The 22,825-nt window shown below is 34.5% G+C and overlaps 3 protein-coding genes across 4 annotated transcripts in view; 2 read left to right on the plus strand and 1 right to left on the minus strand.

Moving 5' to 3' along the window:
• The window catches only part of LOC125821133 (uncharacterized), a 167,244-nt gene that overhangs the window by 141,139 nt on the left and 3,280 nt on the right, over window positions 1-22,825 (minus strand). Inside the window, exon 1 of one of the 2 annotated variants that reach the window (XM_049500543.1) lies at window positions 20,978-20,987. The exons of the other annotated variant lie outside the window; for it this stretch is intronic. The gene's annotated coding sequence lies outside the window, so the exon portion shown is untranslated. Of the gene's footprint in view, window positions 1-20,977; window positions 20,988-22,825 lie in introns of those variants that run through there. 2 annotated transcript variants of the gene reach the window in all.
• Window positions 35-5,921, plus strand: LOC125821114 (ribonuclease 3-like protein 2). The gene is made up of 5 exons (XM_049500521.1): window positions 35-64; window positions 823-1,164; window positions 2,283-2,435; window positions 4,316-4,785; window positions 5,530-5,921. The coding sequence occupies exons 1-5, from the start codon at window positions 35-37 to the stop codon at window positions 5,702-5,704; spliced, it is 1,170 nt and encodes a 389-aa protein (XP_049356478.1). The 3' UTR covers window positions 5,705-5,921.
• On the plus strand, window positions 6,870-12,130 carry LOC125821154 (uncharacterized). The gene is made up of 10 exons (XM_049500565.1): window positions 6,870-6,896; window positions 7,502-7,776; window positions 8,688-8,759; window positions 9,301-9,390; window positions 9,836-9,878; window positions 10,704-10,810; window positions 11,013-11,108; window positions 11,197-11,387; window positions 11,517-11,586; window positions 11,714-12,130. The coding sequence occupies exons 2-10, from the start codon at window positions 7,588-7,590 to the stop codon at window positions 11,810-11,812; spliced, it is 957 nt and encodes a 318-aa protein (XP_049356522.1). The 5' UTR covers window positions 6,870-6,896; window positions 7,502-7,587; the 3' UTR covers window positions 11,813-12,130.

Here is a 22,825-nt window from a genome sequence, read left to right on the forward strand (position 1 = left end):
CATATTTACTTTGAAATGCTTTATTTGAGTTGGAATGGCTATTAGAGATCAGGGTAAAGTTTGCGTATACATTATCCTTTTTAAATTTTATTTATGAGATTATATGAAGAAGCAAAGTAGAGCCCTTGCATATTAAAGATCCGTTTGGTTATTGTATAAGATTCAACCTAATTTTATACATTGTTTTGTTTGAAAATAGAATAGAAGTTATTCATGTATTAATTTTATATAATATTAAATTGATAGGTTTCAAATGTTATATAAAAGCTATTCATATATTAATTTTATATGATATTTGGTTGTATTTTAATAATTCTACATAATTAATACTCATATAACTTATAAGTAAATTTATGTATAATTTTATGCAGAAAATGAAATATATTATGTGAGTATTAGTTCTATATGAATTAAAATATAAACTATATATTTAGCTCTATCAATTTACTTCCAATTTTTTTAAACGATAGGTTGATTTAAATATGCGTCCAACAAAAAAAATATTTATATTAGATTAGATGTAGATCTAAAATTGAACTTTTAAAAAAAATCTTTTTTATCATGTGTACTTTTTAAAAAAATTGTTTATTTTTTTTTTAAAAGAAAAGTTGGAAGGCTTTCTACAACTTCTAAATTTCCATAGTAAAGCCTAAATTCTGGAACGTAGCAATTCAATCAGGCATTTGCACTTCTCTGATACAACTCAGTTTTCTTCGCCCGGGAAAAGTACCGTTTTCGCGCGCGCACCCCACCGGATTTTAACATTCAGAACACATGCAACCGCCGGAAGTTTGCGCGATGGTGACCGACGCAAATAGGTAGCCGCCGCCGGAGGAAGAAATTACGAACACGGCGACATCAGTACAGGCAGTGGAAGAGCTATTGAAATATCGATTTAAGAATACGAAACTTCTAGAAGAAGCTCTTACTCACTCTTCCTGTCCTAATTTAATTACTAATTACCAGCGGCTAGCATTCGTCGGCGATGCCGCTCTTGGGTTAGCTATTTCCAGTTATTTCTTCATGACTTACCCTGATGTTGACTGTGGTAAGCTCACTGACCTTCGTTCTGCCAATGTAAGTACGGAAAAGCTTGCTAGAGTTGCCGTCCGGCACGGCCTCTACAAGTACCTCCGCTGCGATTCGGCAATCCTCGATGAAAAGGTATATAGTAGTATTTAACTTATATGCATTACTTCACATTGTTGTGTAGTTTAAGTTTTGTTGTAGTTTCTCGTTCTGTTCAAAAATAGTTGTGGCTTTTGGATTTACTAAAGCCAATTTGACTAATCTTCGGAGCTAAATTGGATTGCATTTATTTATTATTTTAAAATTGAAATTTAGATGTTCATAAGATAAACATAAAATACTATAAGTTGCATTTCTTCAAAATGTTGGTCAAAGTGCATATTGGTTATTTAACAATAGAGGTATCTATTAAGTTTTCCGAGGCGGACGGAGTAACTATCAAACAAAGAGGTATCTATTAAGCATCTAATAGAGAGTGTACACAAGTAAACATTTAATAAAAATTAAGACAAATCCACTTAGTGATGCCACTGGTCACATATTGACCTCTGCCTCGTATGTTAATGTTAAAAAATTGGGTAAAAACATAAATGACCCCTCGAGAATAGGGTGTAAAGGAATGCCTGTAAAGTCAAAGTGTGTAATAGGCTTTTCTGGATAAGTTTGGGAGGGAAATTTGTGTGTTTTTCCTTCAAATATTAAATACATGAAGGAAGGGAAATGACAATTTTACCTTTTGAGATCATAAAAAGAAGGGTAGACATGCCATCCCTTTTACTCTTTAAGGTCTTTAAAAATGTATATATACCTAGATGGATGCTCAAAGTACAGTTTGATCATCTAAGTTGTGGAGGACTCCTCCACGATAGAGAGTACCTAGCTTTGTAAAAGTAGACAAAGTAGAAAATATGAACTCGGGTGAACTCCTCCCAATTACTATATGGATTGCTCATATAAGCAAGTTCCCCAAAAATTACGAAATGTATTAATCTAAAAAGTCCTTTGGTTTGGCTAGTCTAGTTCGGCAGTTACATCTTATCCAATATGTATGTCTGTTTTGTTTCCTTCTGTAAGTCTTTAAACTTCTAAGGCCGTATTTGTTTCATGTAGTGAAGATTCTAGTTAGCCATTGCATATGGCACGCCATTGGTAACATTGTATCATTGCGCATTTTATTGGCACAAGATCATCGAACTGATTACAATAGTTCCTTTGTGGAATTGTAATAGAGGAGACTTTGATTTTGCACGTAAGTGAAGGAATTTGTGATAACAGTGCAACAGGAGGAGGAGATGGAGTTCTATGGAGGAATGATAAAAGCACCAAAGGTTCTTGCAGACATTGTGGAGTCGGTAATGGGGGCTGTATATTTGGATTGTGGCTTTGATGTGAATGCTGTCTGGGTGGTCAGTTTCTTTTTTACTATTTAAGTTTGTAATGGCCAAGGATCTTATGGAAACTCTCTTTTCTTTATCCTTTCTGGATTTAGAGTACCAATGTATCTATCAACTACGCCTTAATCCCAACTAGTTAGGTTGGCTATACGGATTCTCTATATTTGTTCCTCTGGATTTTTATTATAACTTGAAAATGTGGAATCAAAGAGTTGAGTCTCGCAGGCTTATTGGCTATTAGTAAGTGCTTATAATTGACAGCCTCAGTGTTAGTAAACAAAGGGTTTTAACTGTTATTTATTGAACCTGTTTTCATGTAAACTGTAAAGCTAGTTATCCTTGTAAACTCATAAAACTGACTCAAGCTGTACCCCTGTTTAATGTTTTGGACTTTTGGTGACTTTTGCTGCAAGCCAAGTGATGTCTGAGTAGTCATTATGTATGCTTGTTAATTTTCAGAGGCAAAACTTTTTTCCTCTAGGAATGTTTTTAATGTGTTATTCTCCAATTGATGAAAGAAATGATTAACATGTATTCCTAAAACAAAAAATTCAATTGTGATTCTTTTTGGTATTTTACTGAAACTCTTCTTGCAATTAAATTGTGTGCTTGTCCTAGGAATGTCACTTTTAAGCACATGTGACTTTTGCTAGCTTTTTCGGCGCAATTTGATCTATGTAATAGATTTCATGCTGGACATGATTAGGGATTTGAACAATTTTAATTTTGACACACTAGGTTAGTGCTTCCACAATCCTTTTATAATATTACCCTTATAGAAAAAGGCTCTCTGTGTGTGAGAGAGAGAGATAGAAGGTTACAATTAAAAATTTGAATTTCTTTTACATGAAGCAGTGTTTTGGGAAGCGAGAAGCGGAAAAAAGCGACGAGGGCTCACTTCACAGAAGCGAGAAGCGAAGCGCGCGGTTTTTTTAAGTAAAGCGATATTTAGTATAAAAATAAAAAAATATTAAATAACTGAATAGAGGTAATATATTCTTAGATTAAAAGTAAATAGATAGTCAATAATCCTCATAAGTCATAACATATATAGCAAAAACATAATTAAATCACAAAAAATGCAGCAATAAAAATACAGAAAAACACACAGCAGCAACCAAAAAAAAAAAACAAAACAAACAGTAGCAGATCAGTCGCAGCAGCCTCGCAGAGAAGAAGAAGAGAAGAAGAGAACTTACAGCAGTGGCCTGGCAGCAACCAAAAATAGAAAAAAACGTCGCAGAGCAGTCTCAAAGAAGAAGAGAACTTACAGCAGCAGTCGCAGCCTCACAGCAGTCCAAAAAATAAATTTGAAGTCGTGAAAGAGGTATGTGAAGTCGCGTAAGGATTTCAGAAATAAAATAAAAAAAAAACCTTACAATTTTTTTAAAAAAAACCCTAATTAGCGCTTTTTCAAATTAAGCACGCTTTTTCACGCTTTCGCTTTTCTTGCGCTTCTCGCTTCTACAGTAGAAGCGAGCGCTTTTTCAATGTCGCCTCGCTTCAGGAAATAAAAGCGCAGGTGCTGCGCTTCGCGCTTTAAGTGCGCTTTTCCTCGCTTTTTATAACACTGACATGAAGAGGAATCTTATATTTGGGTTTCGTATCATTGAAAATCAAACTTGGAATGGAAGAAATGATGAGGTATTACAATTGCAGAAAATTGGTGAGTGATTCAATGAGAAAGCTCATGAGAGCCAATTTGCCCACACAGACACCTGTAGGCAGATGTAGCATTTCTTTCTTTGCTCCAATGATTGATTTATTTCAGAGATTTCATCAATGTCTTATGAATACAATTATTTTCTTGAGCTATAAATAGGACATTCTTGTTTTACAAAGAGAAATGACGTCCTGATGTTTAGATTATCTAGTTGCCTTTTTTGGTTTAGATCTTCAGAGGCCTACTAGAGCCTATTATTATGCTGAATGCGTTGGAAGAACAACCACGGCCTGTAACAATGTTGTTTGGACTTTGCAAAAAGGATGGAAAACAAGTTGATGTAGAACATCGGAAAGAGGGAGATAAAAACATAGCTAGCGTCTATCTTGATGGACAATTTATTGCATCAGCTTCGTCTGAGCACAAAGAAAATGCAAAGCTTCAAGTGGCAAAAGCTGCTCTAAAAGAGTTGTTCTATAACCCTTGTGATAAGATGGATGTTGAATTTGTTCCATTCCAGAGAAAAAAGAGGGATGTTGAATCTATAACATTTCAGAAAAAAAAGATGGATGTTGAATCTATAACATTTCAGAAAAAAAAGATGGATGTTGAATTTGACCCAACAAAAGAGTGTGAAGGAGCAAAGCAGAAGCTGAACGGGCTTTGCCAGAGAGAGAAATGGCCCAAACCAACTTACAGGTTAGTCTTTTTCTTTTGAGTGTAGTTGTTCTCATGAGTGACTAAGTGCCATTTTTGTCAGATATCTGTTTGGTGGATAAAGTTGTTACTTTTTTCGCTTGTACTCAATCTATAGCTGCAAGCACAAATTGTGTTATCAAGTCTAACATGCTTAACATGTTGTATCAGGGAATCCTAGTATTTTGTTCTTAATCCTGGCTGTATATCTCCTTGTCAATCCATAAAGGAAAGTAGCGCAAGAAATTGTTGCCATATGATCAAACATTGATTCAATACTGAGCAGTGAAACTACCAATGTTTCTCTACTCAGTAGTAGCTTTAAGGTTTGACTGCACGGAATTATATAGGATTATATAATTATATGGGAGTACAAAGACAAAATTAGAACTATATCATTCATCGACATACTAACATACATTGCTGACTAATACTCTTTGAACAGACAACAGTAAAATGAACTTATTTAAGTATTATGTTTTAAAAATATTTTGAAATGTCTGACGTTTGAGGTTTCATATTTTAAGATTTTATTTTCTCTTGAGAGCACTCCATATAAAATGGTTGTTCTGGACTAGCAACATGGTTAATGCATGTGTTCTGTTTGAGATAGATTTTTTTATGGTAATTCTTTCTGGATTTGTTTGTCTCAATGTCCAGCTGCTGCCAATTTTTTTCTGTTTCTGTTGCAGTCACATTAAATGTATGAATTTGGTTCCGTTATTGTTTGCTTTCTGATGTTTGCAGAGTAGAGAAAGAGATAGGTCCTGCTCATGATAGGAGGTTTATATGCTCTGTGCAAATTATAATTGCTGAAGGCATGCTTTTTGTGATGGGGGATGAAAAGTCAGGAGTAAAAGATGCAGAGAATTCTGCAGCTTTAGCAACTATCCGAAGTTTGCAGGAATCAAAGTTCAGTTGATTTATACATAGTTCCACATTCCAATTCCAGGATGAAGCAGGTAGCAGGGTTCGTTTCAACTTGGAAATATATCTTACTCAGGTTCTCTCTTGATTCATGCAATAATCATATTTCGTGCAATAATCTCATTAACCACCGATGTATGACTTTTTCATTCTTTAACAAATACCATATAGAAAAAATGAACCTTGGGCCTAGAGCAACCCCAAAGGTAGGTCATAAGGTGAGGATTTCCTAATACCATATAAGAGACTAATTTTTTTTCCCACAATCAATTTGGGACTCATAACACTATATGTGCAGGAATGTTTCTCCGACTCTTCAAAAATATTTTGACTGAGTGCATGGCAAATACTTCAAAAGTAGAGCATTTTTGGAGGATCCGACATGGGTGCGACAATATTTTTGGATGATCCGAGCAACATAGGGATTCATGACCTATTAAGTGCACAAGTAAGACATGATCATTCCATATCTTACGACTTAGTTGATTAATACCTATATATCTATGTTCCATGTCTATAAGTACATTGATCTAAAGTAGGAAAAATGTTTTCAACTTTTACTCTGAAAAGAACATTGAGAAACATGTGAGATACCCTTGAGAAATGTGACGAGAGCATTCTGAGCAAATTGTTTTAAGGTGCATGAGTCCAAGCATAGGTGGGGATATCACTGATATGATGATATGCACAAATTACATTAGAAAATGACTAGTAAATTTTATTATGATCACCCTCATTGATTTTATATATATATATATATATATAGTTAAACGACCCAACTGGGCCCATTTCATAAACTAAAATAAGATCTGTACAAAAATAATGACTTAGCTCAAAGTGCTAAATACACTAATAAAACAAGCGAAAGAAAGAAAAAAAAACAAACAACTATGCTAAAGGTCTAATTAGGGAAGTGGACAGAGGAAAGGGCTCTCAATCCTTGTAGAGTCCGCTGGAAGTCTCCATCTCCACACCGTTTCCAAATTGCATCTCTACCATCGGTGCTCCATTAAGCTAGCTCAAGATTCCAAAAAAAAGAATTGAAAATCGACATAAAGCAAGTTCAATCATCTTTGTGCACTTAGTATTCTGAAAACGCACAAGTGGAGGAACACTTGCACGGGCTTGAATCTCATCCTCAGGACATTGAAATCGGTAATACTGAAGCTTAATGCGTACAACCATAAGTAAGTTTTGTACCTCCTCTCCTTAAATCTAAACTCTATCACTGATTATATCAAATCATATCTGGTTAATGGAAAACAATTGGAAAGACTATCATTTTTTTTTTTGCAGATGATGATTTACTCGGATTCCCCTTCAAGATTTCAGTTTCAAAAACTATCATTTTAATTAGATTTGATGCCGAAGAAATTAAACTCCAAGTCAATCTCAAAAAAACGAAGAATATACCATTCAACACAATCTCACAAATCTTCCCTTTTTGTCTTCAATTACATCAGAAAATGACTTATACATTTTATTAATGATCCTCTTCATTGATTATCAATAAATTCCATTGTCAAAATATATAGTTTCTTAGGATAGATCGAAGATCAAATCTAATCACTATTAATAGATAAATGATACAAAAACTATTATTTATTTTTCATTAGGTTTTATTCCAAAAAAACTAAAGACCAAATCAATCTTGAAAATTACTATGAAATGCTCCTAGCGTGCACAAGCACGTGAATGGTAGGTTTTGTTCATTGATGGTGTCGATGTTTTAGATAAAACAATAAATTTTCTTTGTCAAAGTAATCAAACCGTGAATTTTGTCTTTGTACAGTTTGGGAACAGAAGAAAAAGGAGAGAAAATAAAGTAGGTAAAGCGAAAGGAAGAAAAAGATAAAAGCATTCGATTAAGGCTTTAGAATGGCAAACTTACCTCAGTCTCTCTCAGTCGGTGTCAGCAGTTTCAGAGGAAGAGGTGGTATGTCATCATCGTCTTCTAGTGCCGGAGCACCGGTCAATAAGGATCGCAAAATGCAATCTGTTGAACAACTTGTGCTTGATCTCTCCAACCCTAATCTTCGTGAAAATGCTCTTCTAGAACTTTCCAAGGTTTATTCATCTTCGTTTATTTTCGTATTGTTTTATGCTTTATATCGAATCATTGGGGATAAATTTCAATTCTTGATCACGGTGAAGTTCTGTAAAATTGAGGGTTTTGATGACTATTAAATGCTTGTCACTTGAGAGAGTTGAATTGTAATTAGATTAACCGAAAATTGAGATGGAAAATGATGTTGTCTACTGTCGGATTTACCTTTCAGATGCTTTTTGAGAATAGTAGGAGAAAAAAGAGATTCAGTTCCATGTACCTATTATAATCTGAATATTTCATGTTATCTCATCTGGGATTGATACTGTTTCATTATGAAGAAGCTTCAATTCTTGGACAGAAAAAAAAGAAAAAAAGAAAAAAAGAACAATCTCAATGTCGTAATTATAGCTTCACAATTAGCAAGTAGAAAACTTTATGAATGATGTATAGTTAATAAACTGTGAATGCCATCTTACTTCTACCAGCCCTCTTCTAGCGAAATAGTGACACACACATGCTTATACAAACAATATTCTTTCTTTTCTACTGCTATGTGTTAATGAAACCTAACAGACAACTGGTTTTCAACTCCAGTGTTCTACCTAAGGTTGCATAACTGATTATCTAGAGCAACAGTGATATTCTAATTGATAAAATTGGACTAATGAGACTTTTTAACTCCGGCGTCTCCCTCTGGCTGCATAATTATAATTTCTTCTTTTTGAGAAATTGTTGCACAATTGATGTCTGCCTTAATACTCCTATTTTGTTGCTGACCCCTCTTCAACAATGTCCTCATATTTGTGTGTATTAGTATATGTGGAACACCAACTAATTTGGCGTTTTGGGTTGAGTATCATTTGTTGTTCTGCCAAATACTCTTAAGATTTACCTAAAAACACTTGTTGTCTTTGTTTTCCTTTTCCAGAAGAGGGAACTTTTCCAGGATTTGCCCCCCTTATTATGGCACTCGTTTGGTACTATCTCTGTATTTCTACAGGTATTTTGAGAAGTGTTTCATTAGTATTTAGAGTTTATTCGTTTCTCATATGCACATGAATGCTAAAGTACCACTCCACACTGTAATTCTAGCATTTCTTCTGTCTGTTCATACACACATTTCTTCAGTGATTACTTATTACCCATGCTTCACACTGCACCATTTACCCACCCCCCCACCCCCCCGCAAAAAAAAAAAGAAAGAAAAAATATCACCACTCGGAGGAGAAACTATTCTGCCATTTAAATCTAATCTCAAATTAACTCTTTTTGTGCCTTGGGCCAACTTAGATGGTAAACAAAAGCTACTATATATAGGTGGTTGTATGCTTTATCAAAACCAATAACACTGATTCAGTTAAAGTAACTCTTTCTGTGATATGATGAGATTCTGGACTTCTATCCTCTCAAATATTTCATTCATATTTCTTGAACGTCTATTGTAGACATTTTCTGTCCAACTATTTGATTCTTATTTCTAATGTGTGGAAGTCGCCTAGCTGTTTCTATAAGTTTGTAAACGTTGATTTGTACATTTGCAGGAGATAGTTTCTATCTACCCTGTTTTGTCACCGCCAAACCTGACTCTTGCACAATCCAATAGAGTTTGTAATGTACTAGCACTTCTTCAGGTATATTAAATTATTTTCCTTGTGGACTTTTTCTCAGTGACTCGTGATTCTTGATACTTCTTCTATTATTCATTCTTGTTGGTGATCTTAAAGTAATGAGTTATTGTCAAGAGAGGTATAGAAAACTGGATATGTTTGGGGTTGTGTTATATGTATCAAGAGAGGTGGATGGTGAATGCAACAGACTAGAAGGTGTTGAAATTTCTATATTTTTTTTCCTTGTAAAAGAAAAAAACTTGTTCGTACTGAAATAGTTTTAAGTTTCATTTCTTTCTTGGAGCATGACAAGTATTACTTCCAAATGTCTGATGTTATCATAGTATAAGTGCTTTAAGATGTAATTGTATTCCCACTCTGCCTTTGTTTGTTTAGTTCTTTTGCTGGTCGAGGTCAAATCTTTTGTCCTTCCTATTTAAATAGTTTTCCATTGCTTTCTATTTTGCAGTGTGTAGCCTCTCACCCTGACACCAGATTGTTGTTACTCAATGGTGAAGATTCTCTTCCTTTTTTTAAAAGTTCTCTTATCTGTTTGGCAGTGACAATAAGCTTGCCCTTTTTTAGTCGTTTTCTGACTCTACTTTTTTGTGGAATGCCATTTAAAGCAAAAAAAATGTTGTTTATGTTGATTTGCAGTTGCTTGTGGATGGAAATTCTTTTCCATAACAATGAAACAGACACAAAAATCTCAACACTCCTCATAGTTACACCGCTTAAGTTTTATTCCCCAAGCACTTGCTTAGTATCATATTTTCACTTAAATTAAACTCTTATTTACTTGTCAAAAAGAATTCCACAGATACAAGTCAAGAATAAGATCCAAATAGTATCAAATTAATGTCACCCTGCATTCGTTTGATAAATCTTTGGAGGAGAAATGAAATTTGATTTACATATGAAGACATTATACTTTGATTCATCTTATCCACTACTTGTAGAAAAAATAAAATTATACTTGGGTTATATTTCCTTTGAATGCACAACTGTCAAGTAATAATATGACCGTTCGTCCTTGGTAGTCACTAATGTCCATAAAGAGGTAAGAAACGAAGATTACAAGTTTGTGGCCTTAGGTTCATTGAAGCACTGGCTTGTGCAACACAAGAATCTTGTCTTAGATAAATACCCCAGCCCCATATTATTCATGTAAAATGCTTTGTAACCTTCAAAAACTTTTAAGTACATCTTTAATAAAAAAAGAAACAAATAAATGGACTCAATAATCAATGATGTGTTCTCGAGATCTGGATAGACTTTTGTGTGATGATAACTGTAATTGTGATATTTGGTTTCCCTGACAGTTTTCTACTTTTCAGCATATATTCCTTTGTATCTGTACCCCTTTCTTAATACAACAAGCAAGTCAACACCATTTGAATATTTGAGGCTTACAAGCTTAGGTGTTATTGGTGCCCTTGTGAAGGTAACATGTCTACTGTATGTCATGCGTCTTCTACTTTCATTGTTAGTATAAAGATTTTCATTCATGATCATATCTACTGGGAATGACATGAGAAGGAAACTGATTAGTTATTGATGCTAGTAATGCTATTCATAACCTATCTTAATCAATTGTTATTCTAAAGCCTAAATGCACTTTGTTCCTTTTGTTTTTTTCTGCGCAGGTAGACAACACTGAAGTTATCAGTTTTCTTGTTTCGACAGAGATAGTTCCTCGGTGCTTGTGCACGATGGAGATGGGGAGTGAACTATCAAAAACAGTTTTTTGCTTCCCCAAAACCATTTTCCAATTACATCCTCCCTTGACTTGATTAGATTTTCATGCATCTAATTTATTCATATTGACAGGTTGCAACTTTCATTGTGGAAAAAATCCTTCTAGATGATGTGGGTCTGAATTACATCTGTACCACATCGGATAGGTTTTTTGAATTAGCTCAAGTTTTAGGGAATATGGTTGGTGCACTTGTTGAGCAGCCTTCATCAAGATTGCTGAAACACATAATCAGGTGCTATCTTCGTTTATCAGATGAGCCAAGGTTAGTTTTCTGTTTATCACCATCCTGGTTTTCCTTTCAGCTTGCTTATGTGTGATATATCACAGCCCTTTTTTATCTTTATCTTTCTGTTTCTGTGAGGCTAAAGGCAATGCGTATGGCTTATGGCAGGGCTTGTCAGGCACTGAAAATTTGTCTTCCTGATATGCTTAGAGATGACACCTTCAGCAGTTGTCTTCGTGTACGTAATATTTGGCAATATAAGTAGCTCCCCCTCTCCCTCCTGAATCAGGAATTATTCTTTTCTCGGCATCAGACCCTTGTTATTTTTTCTGACCATGACTGGTTTTGTTGCATTATGTTATCAGGAGGATCCAATAATGAGAAGGTGGCTGCAACAATTGCTCCTTAACGTTAATGGGAATCGGGTTGCTCTACAAGCTGGAGGATTTGATCATATGCCGTGAACTGGATTCATACAAGTGGGACTTAAATTATGGGTGCATTTTTAGGAATGCATTTCTGTACTCATTGGGCGTGGAATTTGATGGAGTATTTAAGGCGCATACTTGGGAATGCATTTCTGCACTCATACTTATTTATGTAGTGCATTATGTGAATTGTTATGAAGATTATTATTGGGAGATTAAGACTATTATTGAACCTTTATTAAGCCTGTCTATTTAGTTTTTTCACTCGGTATCTAAATTCAGATTCGTGCGATTTCGAGCCTTCTAGTTAAGTATGCAAGAATACGTATCATTGTGTGTGTTTGGAATGAAAGAAAATGCTTTCCATGGAAATAATTTTTTTAGAAAATGTTCTGTTAGAAGATAAGTGGGTTTTTTTTATTTATTTTCTATTGTTTGGTAAGTAAGGAAAAAAATATTATCCCAAGATACACTATGTGAGTGGGATGGGGTGGGGAGTGGTGGTTCGGGAGTTTGTAAGGTTGAGTTGGGGTGGTGGGGTTGTTGGGAAGAGATAATAAATTTGCATGGATCATCATTTCTTCAAATATCAACTAGACTTGAGGTGATATTTGCTTAGTATTCTTCATATGGATATCATGTATCCAATTTAACCACAATACATTTTTCTTACTTGCCAATTGCCATAAGAGCTTCACAACAACAACTATGTTTCAGAGTTTGCAATTCTTAATATTCAAACCTCCATACTTCTTAGTTCTTAGGTATACATAAGATTCAGGAGGCAAACTTTTACTTTGTCCATGTTGCACTAATACGATGTGCGATATCATTGTCGATGTCTCCATTTTCCTGAATTACAGACATTAGATACTTGAAATATCTTTCTTAGGAATAAGTTGTGTGTTCAAGTGTCACATCCATGCCTTTCTCATTCATTGCATCACTAAATTTGCACTTCAAGTGATTTGGTCCCTACTCCACCTGAACCTTTTAGACTCCAGAGTTTTTCTACACACCTCTAGCCTAGCACTAATTCATCTATATGTCTCATCAATTAGTATTTTGTCATCTGCAAACAAAATGCATTGAGAGATCTCATCTTAAATATGCAACGTCAATCGTCCATCACCATGACAAACAAGAATGGGCAAAGAATTGATCCCTTGTGCAACCCTATATCAACTATGAAGTGCTTTGAGTCTCCTCCCATTTATCTCCCTTATATGTAAGCGACATGTACACCTCTAGACTTCATGCATTTCATATGGCTTCCGTTGAGACTTTGGTGTAAGCCTTTTCAAAGTCAATGAATGTCATAGGTAAGTCCCTCTTTCTTTGCTGATATTTCTCTATCTAACTCCAGACAAGATATATGACTCTTGTAGTCGATTAGTCAGCGTGAATCTAAACCGATTCTTAATTTTAATAGCAATAAATGCTAGAAAGATGATTGAATTTAATGTGTCCATCTCCCATGTTTAATGAAGTCCTTGATGTTATGATGACTCAAAATTTAATTTAGTTACTAATAAATATGATTTTTTAAAATTTTTAAATATCACATCCTGCATAATTATATTCAATTATTCAAATGGACCATTCTTTGATATTATGATTTTTTATATACTACATTTCTTTTTCATTTTTATTTTAAAATATTTTATTTGAATCGAAATTTAGTAGAATAATCTCTCTACCTTCATAAGGTAGGAGTAAATTTGCTTACACATTATTCTTCTCAAATTTATTTTATGAGTGTTCGCAACAAATTTCCGTAAGGCGCTGAAAATTGACTGCAAGCAAAATAAATAAAAGAAAAAATGTAATTTTTATTGATGAATCGTTGCGAGTACAATTTTGTTGTTCTTGATTCTCTCTCCTAAGCTTCTCCAAGATTCGAGGGCCTTCAGTAGCGTATTTCTTGAATTGTTGGATGATGTAGACCTCCTTGAGATGTTGTTGATTTCCAGGAACGTTGGAAAGCACTTCATCGTTTCAAGTCGATCTCTGGGAAGAACTCCGTTGATCACTCCTTCGAAGAGCTATGTAGTCGATTTAGTTTTCTCCAATTGAAAAACGCTTGTTGAAGAGTTTTCTTGATCCCCTTAGAATGTCATGTCCATCCCCTATTTATAGTTATAGGGGGTGGACAAGGTTGCATATGATTGGCCAAAGGATGTCATTTTGACACTTGACACATTGTGATTGGTTCTTGCATTTGACTTGGACTACCACCTCATTTGGACACGTGGTGTCACCCTGTTGGTCTTGGATGCCTAGTCACTATGACACATGACATGAGTTTTGGGCTTCAAGGTGAAATGAACCTTTGATTTGAATTTAATAAGATGAACTTATTTATTTGTAAAGCCCAAATTAATCATTTAGCCCAAAATAAACATGAATTTAATTCAAATTTTATATGAATTTGATCCAATACAATTTAAGTGTCTACAATGAGATTAAACTGAAATGCAATTATTGTTAATCATCTCCAGTTCTCCACAGAAAAATGAGAAAGCAAAGGAAAAGTATGGTAGCTTCAATTTGCCATCAATTTATCACATTATAATCTTTGCATTATTCTTCAAAGTATAATGATATATTAGTAGTTTATATAGTTAATTCGTAAATCACATGAGTCACAAATTAAATATGCAAAATGGCACATGCAATAATATTATCCATTAAATGTTTATAAAGAAGGAGAACCATTCTAGCATTTAAAAGTGTAATTTAGTGATCAATCAAATAAGTTAAATCACTTTTTTTTTTCCTTTCAAATTTTAGTGAAAGCAAATTGATAAATTCTATTCTATGTTTGAAGATTTTGATGGACAAAATGACGAAAAGTAAAAAAGAAGAAAATTACAAAAGATCATTATTTAATTTTTTGGCTAAATTATCGACACTTATACATACTTACATATTATATATATACTTAGTACTTATTATTACTTTTAGGGGTCGTTTGGTAGAGTGTATTAGAAAAAATAACGCATGCATTAACATTGTGTATTACTAGTACCTTGTTTGGTACTCTTTTCCAACCTATGTATAACTAATGCTTGCATTAGTTATACACTCTATTGTTTATTAAGGTGTGTATTGCTAATACCATGGATTTCTAGGTATTAGCAATGCAATGGCTTTAATGCATGCATTAGATTAACTAATGACAAAACTACCCTCTAATAATAATAATAATAATAATTATTATTATTATTATTATTGTAAAAGAATGTGGGGGTATTTTTGTAAACAAATATTTTTTTAATAGTTTTTATACAAGGCTTGCTATTTCCAATACATCAAACCAAACAATGTATAAGAAATAATGCAAGCATAACTAATGCAAGCATTACTAATGCTTGCATTACTAATGCATGCATTACTAATACATCATATTCAACATTATTCTTATACACTCTACCAAACGACCCCTTAAGTTTTAACGTTGGGAGTAATACATATCGGAGTACGTAGGAGAAAAGCAACGTCAAATAAATTTGATTAAACCTATGTAAAATGTTGTTCTGTTTCTAGGCGTGTATTTATTGCTTAACTAGGATAGTTGTGTACGTCTGAAGAAGCCATAAAGAACTGCCTATGAAGAAACACTTGTGTGAACAACAAGAAGGCAGGAAAAAAATAGTATACCCTATGAAGAAAGACACATGACAGCCAACAATCGCTACCTCTTGGTCGTCATGTGTGTTTCTTCAGAGGTGTGTATTTACTGCTTAATTAGGACATCTATGTACGTCTGAAGAAGCCACGAAACAGCCGCCTATAAAAAAATACTTGTATGAACAACAAAAAAGCATGAAAAGACGAATATAGTCCTATGAAGAAGCACACATGATGACCAAGTGCTTCTTTAGAAGGGTATATTTGTCTTTTGGTGCCTTCTATTTAGAGCCGTCAATATGGGCTAGGCCCGTTGGGCCGGCCTGACCTAACCCGTGATTTGATAGGCTTGGGCTACGATTTTTGGAGCCCATTTATTAAAAGGGCTTTTTAGCCCGACCTGAATAAGCTTACCGATTTGTGGGACTTGAGAAATATGGATAGGGCTGGCCCGTGGGCCAAATAAAAATTAATTAAAAAATAAAAATAAAATAGGGTATTAAAAATAACAAGAGTCTAAACTCAAAATTTGTTTAAAGTTTGAAATATTACAATTTAAATACAAATTATGTTTATAATTTATGTACTACATAAAGTAAAAATTCCCTAAAAATTCCAAGGAATCACTACAAAGGTCGTAGCCTACAGAATATTGTAATTTTTTTGTGTTTTATTATGATAATTGAAAAATAATTCAATTAATATTTCTATTTAGCTATTTATGTTTTTACTTGAAATCAAACGTAATAAATATTATAAAGATAATTTTGTTTGTGGATTTGACCAACAAGTAGTAACAATAATATTATGTAATATTGTCTTGTCGATTTTTATGATAATATTTATAAATTATAATTTAATTTTAAAAATTATAAAAAATATACTTTTTAAAAAAAGGATTGGCCCGGCAAAGCCTGTAGCCCACGTACTTATGAGTTGGACCAACCATTTTTTGGCCCACCCTAAAAATGGGCTAGCCTGATCTGGCCCATCAAATTTCAAAGCATGTATGGGTTAGGCCTGATGGGTGGACCATATTGACAGCTCTACTTCTATTGTTGTTTAGCTGAGCGCAAATGACATAAATGGTCCCTAAACTATCCTAGTAGGTCTAAAATTGTCCTTTAACTATACAGTTGACGGATATGGTCCTTTAACTATCCATCCTTTTGTCAAGTTTGGTTTTCATCCACTTTTTAAAAAAACTGTTAGTTAACACCGTTAATCTGTTAAGTCAATCTGTATTGACTTTCTTTTTCGTCATTTCTTTTGTCCATTATCTCACTATTTTCTCACTTTTTTTCTCAATTCTTTTCTTTATTGTCTTATTGCAATTAAGTCGTTGGTCGTTATTTCATGCGAGTTAAAGCAAAATGCAAAGTAGTGAACACAATTGAGAAAATATTGTGAGCAAAAATACGATTCTATTTTCATGTTAATAATCGGTCATTACATCAATGAAATTGCATAAAATTGCAGAAAAATTCAAAAATCAGCAACTAAATTGAACTATAGTGCTCTGTTTTCAACAATTATTGTGCAGAAAATAACTTAAACTACAACAAAAATTAACAGCTATCAAACTTTGATCGAATTGCAGCACTAGAACACCCAAAAAAAAAAAACAGCTCCCAAAACGTCACCAAACTGCTGCACATACAGCTCCAAAAACGTCACCAAACTGCACAAAAACAGCTCCAAATTGAGAGAGTGTGTACTGAACGACGTTTGTTGACGGCATTCATAAAAAGTGGATGGAAACCAAATTTGACAAAAAGGTGAATAGTTAAAAGACCATATCCGTCAACTGTATAGTTGAAGGACTATTTTAAACCTACTAGGATAGTTTAGGGACCATTTATGTCATTTGCTCTTGTTTAGCTTATAGGTGGTGCTTCGTGGCTTCTTCACATATACACATCTGTCCTAATTAAGCACTAAATACACTCCTACAAACAAAACAGCATTCTACGTAGGTTTAATTGGATTTATTTGGCGCTGCTTTTTCCTGCTCTGGTATGTATCTCCTTCCATTGTTAAATTTGCTTCTATTGTGTTCAACTGAGTCCTTCTACTGGTTTGATTTAGATTTCTTCTTTGTGTTTCAATTTTGCTGCTGCGTCGGCTTTATCTCTTTGAACTGAACTTGAGGTAATTCAGTGGCGGATCTGTTTGTCTGTGCGAGTTACGCCTGAAAAATCTGTGTACCTTTCTTATTTTACCTTTTTTTAATTGAAATTTGCTGTTTTATTTGTTTGTTTAATCTTCAATTTGAGTCGGACTGTGTGAATTGAGTTTCAATTGAGTATCGCCCGTGGTATGATTATCAGATTTTCCCCCCTCCGGCAGCTCTACAGCTTTTTCCTTTTTTTTCTTCTCCGGGTTTACTTGTCAATAAACTTTGTGTTGACAACAAGATGCACTTGAACAATTTTAATTAACCTTCTATATGTGCAAGCTACTGCGTTAATGAATTGGTGTGAGCTAACTTTTCCACATTTGTGCATTATGCTTCAGCTACAACTACTTATATAATTGGAGGCTACCCTCTTTTCTCATGTTCAACTGGCTGAGGTTGGTTAGTTCAACCAGTTACTTGTTTAATTTGTTTTTTCATGAATTTGATTTCATTTCTCAGCCAAATCTAACTACTTTTCCCATGGCTTCTCCTCTGTCTACTACATTTTGTTTGACCTCAATAAACTTGGGCAAAATATCAGAAACAATGATTATTTTATGAAGATATATACAATGAAACATCAAGAACCATTTTTCTCATTTCATGGCCAGTTATTACAATGCAGCTGATGATATCTGAATATACCATGACTTGTTTTTGTTGTTGTTTTGCTCACAGGTGCCATTTCGAGCTTGACTCACACACGACAGTGGTATGCGAACAGCAACGGTCTCGGAAATGTTGGCTGAAAAACTACTATCCATGACAGCCAAAAAAAAATATCAAAATTGTCATTTTCAAGGTGCACACATAGATAGCACTACAATTATACAAGCTTCTCTCCGTACTTTCTCCTTACGTTACATATGATCCACATCAATCATTGCCAGTTGCCTATATCAATTGCCAGTTTGCTCATAAGCTTTTCAGACTTAAGCTACAAAATCCGTTATTCCCAAAAGCTTGGCACACTGATTTTCTCATCCTGCCCTGAAAAGAAGCCCTCAACATCTGCGCTCCTCAGCGAGGGAACTAAGAAGCAAAAATTCGAACCACCCACTTATACGAAGAAACAGTAATTAGCATTTTACATTTTTGAACTACTTATTCCATAATTTGTTTGTTCTCTTACAATACCACATAGGTAGCAGAAAAACCATAGTTGAGTGCGGCCAAAATTCAGTCACATGGTTTGACATGTATAGCTGAATTTTGATTGCCTATACCAACGTCTTATAATCAGCCGCCTCAATGAAGTTTCTCCCTTTTTGTGTAAATGACAGTTCTATGTCTCCGGTGTAGAATGTGCAGTTGCGAGTGAATTTGTTGTTGCACTTTTTTCTGATACAGGTCAGTTTTTTTCCCCGGGAAAGCACGGTCTCCGTGTGTGCTCGTTCCGCCAGAGAATTGCGTGGTGGTGACCGATGGAAATAGGTTGCGTCGCTCCCGCTGAAGGAAGAAGTTACAAACATGGTGATATCACTAAGGGCAATGGGAGAGTTATTGAAGTATTGATTTACGAACAGGAAGCTCCTAGAAAATGCTCTTACTCACTCTTCCTGTCCTAATTCAGCTTCTAATTACCAGTGACTTGCGTTCATCGGCAACGCCGCTCTCGGCTTTGCTATTTCCAGTTATTTCTTCGTGACTAACCCTGACGTTGACTGTGGTAAGCTAACTGACCTCTCCATTGCCGATGTGAGTACGGAAAAACTTATTAGAGCTGCTGTCCGGCACGGCCTCTATAAGTGCCTCAGCCGTGATTCGGCAATCCTCGATGAGAAGGTACATACGAGTATTTAACTTATATGCATCTACTTCACATTGTTGTGTAGTTTACGTTTTGTTGTATTTTCTCCTTCCGTCCCAAAATAGTTGTGGCTTTTCAGAGTCAATTTGACTAATCTTTGGAGCTAAATTGGATTGCAATAATTTGATTTTTTAAAATTGAAATTTAGATATTCCTAAGATATACATACAATACTATGTCGCAATTCCTCTTATATCAATGTGGTGAAAAGATATGTCGTTAAATGTTGATCAAAGTTCATATATTTCACAATCGAGAAGCGGATAGTGACAAGTATCTCGGGGGCGTTGGGAGTAACTATCAAAGTATTTATGTAAGCATATAATAAAGAGTGTTTACAAGTAAACATTTCAATAAAAGTTAAGACAAATCCACCCAGTGATGGTACTGGTCAGATATTGACCTCTGTCTCTTATGTTAATGTTCAAAAATTGGGTAAAAAGCATAAATAACCCCTCGAGAATAGGGTGTAAAGGAATGCCCGTAATGTTAAAGCATGTAATAGGCTTTTTTGGATAAGTTTGGGAGGGTAATTTTGTGTATTTTTTTCTTCAAATATTAATTACATGAAGGGAGGGGAAATGACAATTTTACCTTTTGAAATCATAAGAGGAGGGTAGACATGCCATCCATCCCTTTTACACTTTAAGGTCTTTAAAAATGTATATATAACTAGATGAATGCTCAAAGTACAGTTTGACCATCTAAATTGTAAAAGACTCCTCCACTTTAGAGTGCAACTTTTTTTTTTTTTTAATAGAAGTAATCAAAGCATAAAATATGAACTTGGGAGAACTCCTCCCAATTACCATATAGATTGCTCATGTAAGCAAGTTCCCAAAAATTACGAAATGTATTAATCTGAAAAGTTCTTGGTTTGGCTGGTCTAGTTCGGCAGTTGCATCTTATCCAATATGTATGTCCATTTTGTTTCCTTTTGTAAATATTCAAACTTCTAAGGCTGTACTTGTTTCAATAGTGAAGATTCCAGTTAGCCGTTGCATATGACACTTAATTTTCCTTTGGTAACAGTGTGTAATTGCGCATTTCTTGGCACCAGATTATCAAACTGATTACAATACTTCCTATGTGGAATTGTAATAGAGGAGACTTTGAATTTAACGTAAGTGAAGGAGTTCGTGATAATAATGCAACAGGAGGAGGAGATGGAGTTCTACGGAGGAACGATAAAAGCACCAAAGCTCCTTGCAGACATTGTGGAGTCCATAATGGGGGCTGTATATTTGGATTGTGGCTTTGATGTGAACGATGTCTAGGTGGTCAGTTTCTTTTTTACTATTTAAGTTTGTTCTGGCAAATTAATTTTATGAAAACTCTCTTTTCCTTATCCTTTCTAGTTTCTGGATTTAGAATACCAATGTATCAATCAACTATGCCTCAATCCCAGTTAGTTAGGTTGGCTATACAAATTCTCTATATCTATTACTCTAGATTTCTATTATAACTTGAAAATGTGATTATGTGGAATCAAAGAGTTGAGTCTTTCAGGCCTATTGGCTTTTAATAAGTGCTTCTAAATTACAGCGTCAACGTTAGTGTACAAGGGGTTTTTAACTGTTATTTATCGAACCTGTTTTCATGTAAAGCTAGTTATGCTTGTATACTTTGCATCAAACTGACTCAAGCCATACCCCTGTTTAATGTTTGGTGACTTTTGCTGCAAGCTCAGTGATGTCTGAGTAGTCATTTTGTACGCTTGCTAATTATTAGAGGCAAAACTTTTTTCCTCTAGTAATGTTTTTAACGTGTCATTCTACAATTGTTGAATGAAATGATTAAAAGGTATTCCTAAAACAAAATTTTCAATTGTGATTTTTTTGGTATTTTATTGAAACTCTTCTTGCAATTAAATTTTGTGCTTGTCCTAAGAATGTCACTTTTAAGCACATGTAAATTTTGCTAGCTTTTTCGGCGCAACCTTATTTATGTAATAGATTCCATTTTGGACATGGCTAGAGATTTGCACAATTTTAATTTTGACACTCTAGATTAGTGCTTCCACAATCCTTTTATAATATTTGCCCTTGTAGAAAAAGGTAATGTATGTGTGTGAGAGAGAGAAGGTGACCGTTTGAAATTTGAATTTCTTTTGCCTGAAGAACAATCTCATATTTGGATTTCGTCTCATTGAAAATAAAATTGGGAAAGGAAGAAGTGATGAAGTTCAGAATCTCATCATCATAGAAAGAGTTATTTTAACTGAGCCAATATGATTGGTTTTGATAAAACATACAACCACCTATTTGTAGTAGTTTTTGTTTACCATCTATGTTGGGCCCAGGCATAGAAACCATTAATTTGAGATTAGATTTAAATGACATACTAGTTTCTCCTCCTAGTGGCCATATTTTCTTTCGGGGTTAATGTCTCCTTGAAAAGTAGGCTCCATCTTTTCATTTACATACACCAACTACAAAAAAGCACATTAGAATTCTATTTTGGGATATTCCTTGTATATTTAATTCCAACTTTTACCCCAAATCATTTAATTCCATTTTCCCCACCTTGGATAAAGCAACCCAACATATACAATGAAATGACATAAATTGACTAGTTTCCATTATTGAAAAGACAACCTTGCAATGAGTTGAATATATATTACAACAAGGGACGTGACCTGCAACCCATGGGCCAATGTAGGACTAGCTCCCACTCCCTCCTCAGCTGGAAATTTCACCAATCTCTTTTTATCATCCTTGAATCTTAAAAGATGTGAAAAAAAACTAGGACTCTACAAGACATTTTTGAATTTTAATCACTTGAATTCCTCCGTAACCCCAATTGAAAGACCATTAAGATGTTTCCTTAATAACTTTGTTGTAAAAGGTCACTCAAATGCTTTCTTTTATTCCTAGCTTTTAATGGTGCAGTGTGAAGCATAGGTAATGAGTTATTACTGTAGAAATGTGTGCGTGAACATACAAATGAAATGCTAGAATTATCATGTGGAGTGGTAATTTAGCTTCATGTGCATATTAGAGATGAGATAAACTCTAGAATTACGATGGACACTACTCAAAATACCTGTAGGAGTGCAACGATAGTACCAAATTAGTGCCACAACAAGGGGGCCAAGTCCGGGAAAAGTGACTTGTTATGGAAAAGGAAAACAAAGGCGATAAGTATATTTAGGTAACTCTTAATTCTATTTACCAGAATATCAAAATGGTACTCAATCTAAAATGTCAAAGTAAACCTCTAAAGTGAGAAGAATTAAAACCTTGAAAATCTCTAGAAGAGCATTTTCATGAAGATTAGGGTTGCAAAGAACAAACACAAGTTGTTCAGCGGATTGCATTTTGCGATCCTTATTGGGCGGTGCTCCGACGCTGAAAGACGATGATGACATACCACCTCCTCCTCCGAAGTTGCCGACACCGACGGAGAAAGATTGGCATAAGTTTGC

This window comes from Solanum verrucosum, unplaced genomic scaffold, assembly GCF_900185275.1.
Source record: "Solanum verrucosum unplaced genomic scaffold, falcon-dt-bn FXZP01000222.1, whole genome shotgun sequence".
NCBI lineage: Eukaryota > Viridiplantae > Streptophyta > Magnoliopsida > Solanales > Solanaceae > Solanum > Solanum verrucosum.

What these genes read in the sequence shown, in the direction of transcription:
- LOC125821114 (XM_049500521.1), top strand. Translation starts at nt 35, where the DNA reads ATGGCTATTAGAGATCAGGGTAAAGTTTGC. An exon ending in GAGATCAGGGTAAAGTTTGC is followed by an intron (nt 65 to 822) that starts GTATACATTATC and finishes GCAAATAGGTAG; the next exon opens with CCGCCGCCGGAGGAAGAAAT. An exon ending in TGGCCCAAACCAACTTACAG is followed by an intron (nt 4,786 to 5,529) that starts GTTAGTCTTTTT and finishes TGATGTTTGCAG; the next exon opens with AGTAGAGAAAGAGATAGGTC.
- LOC125821154 (XM_049500565.1), top strand. Translation starts at nt 7,588, where the DNA reads ATGGCAAACTTACCTCAGTCTCTCTCAGTCGGTGTCAGCAGTTTCAGA. An exon ending in CTATCTCTGTATTTCTACAG is followed by an intron (nt 8,760 to 9,300) that starts GTATTTTGAGAA and finishes GTACATTTGCAG; the next exon opens with GAGATAGTTTCTATCTACCC. An exon ending in CCTTCAGCAGTTGTCTTCGT is followed by an intron (nt 11,587 to 11,713) that starts GTACGTAATATT and finishes TTATGTTATCAG; the next exon opens with GAGGATCCAATAATGAGAAG.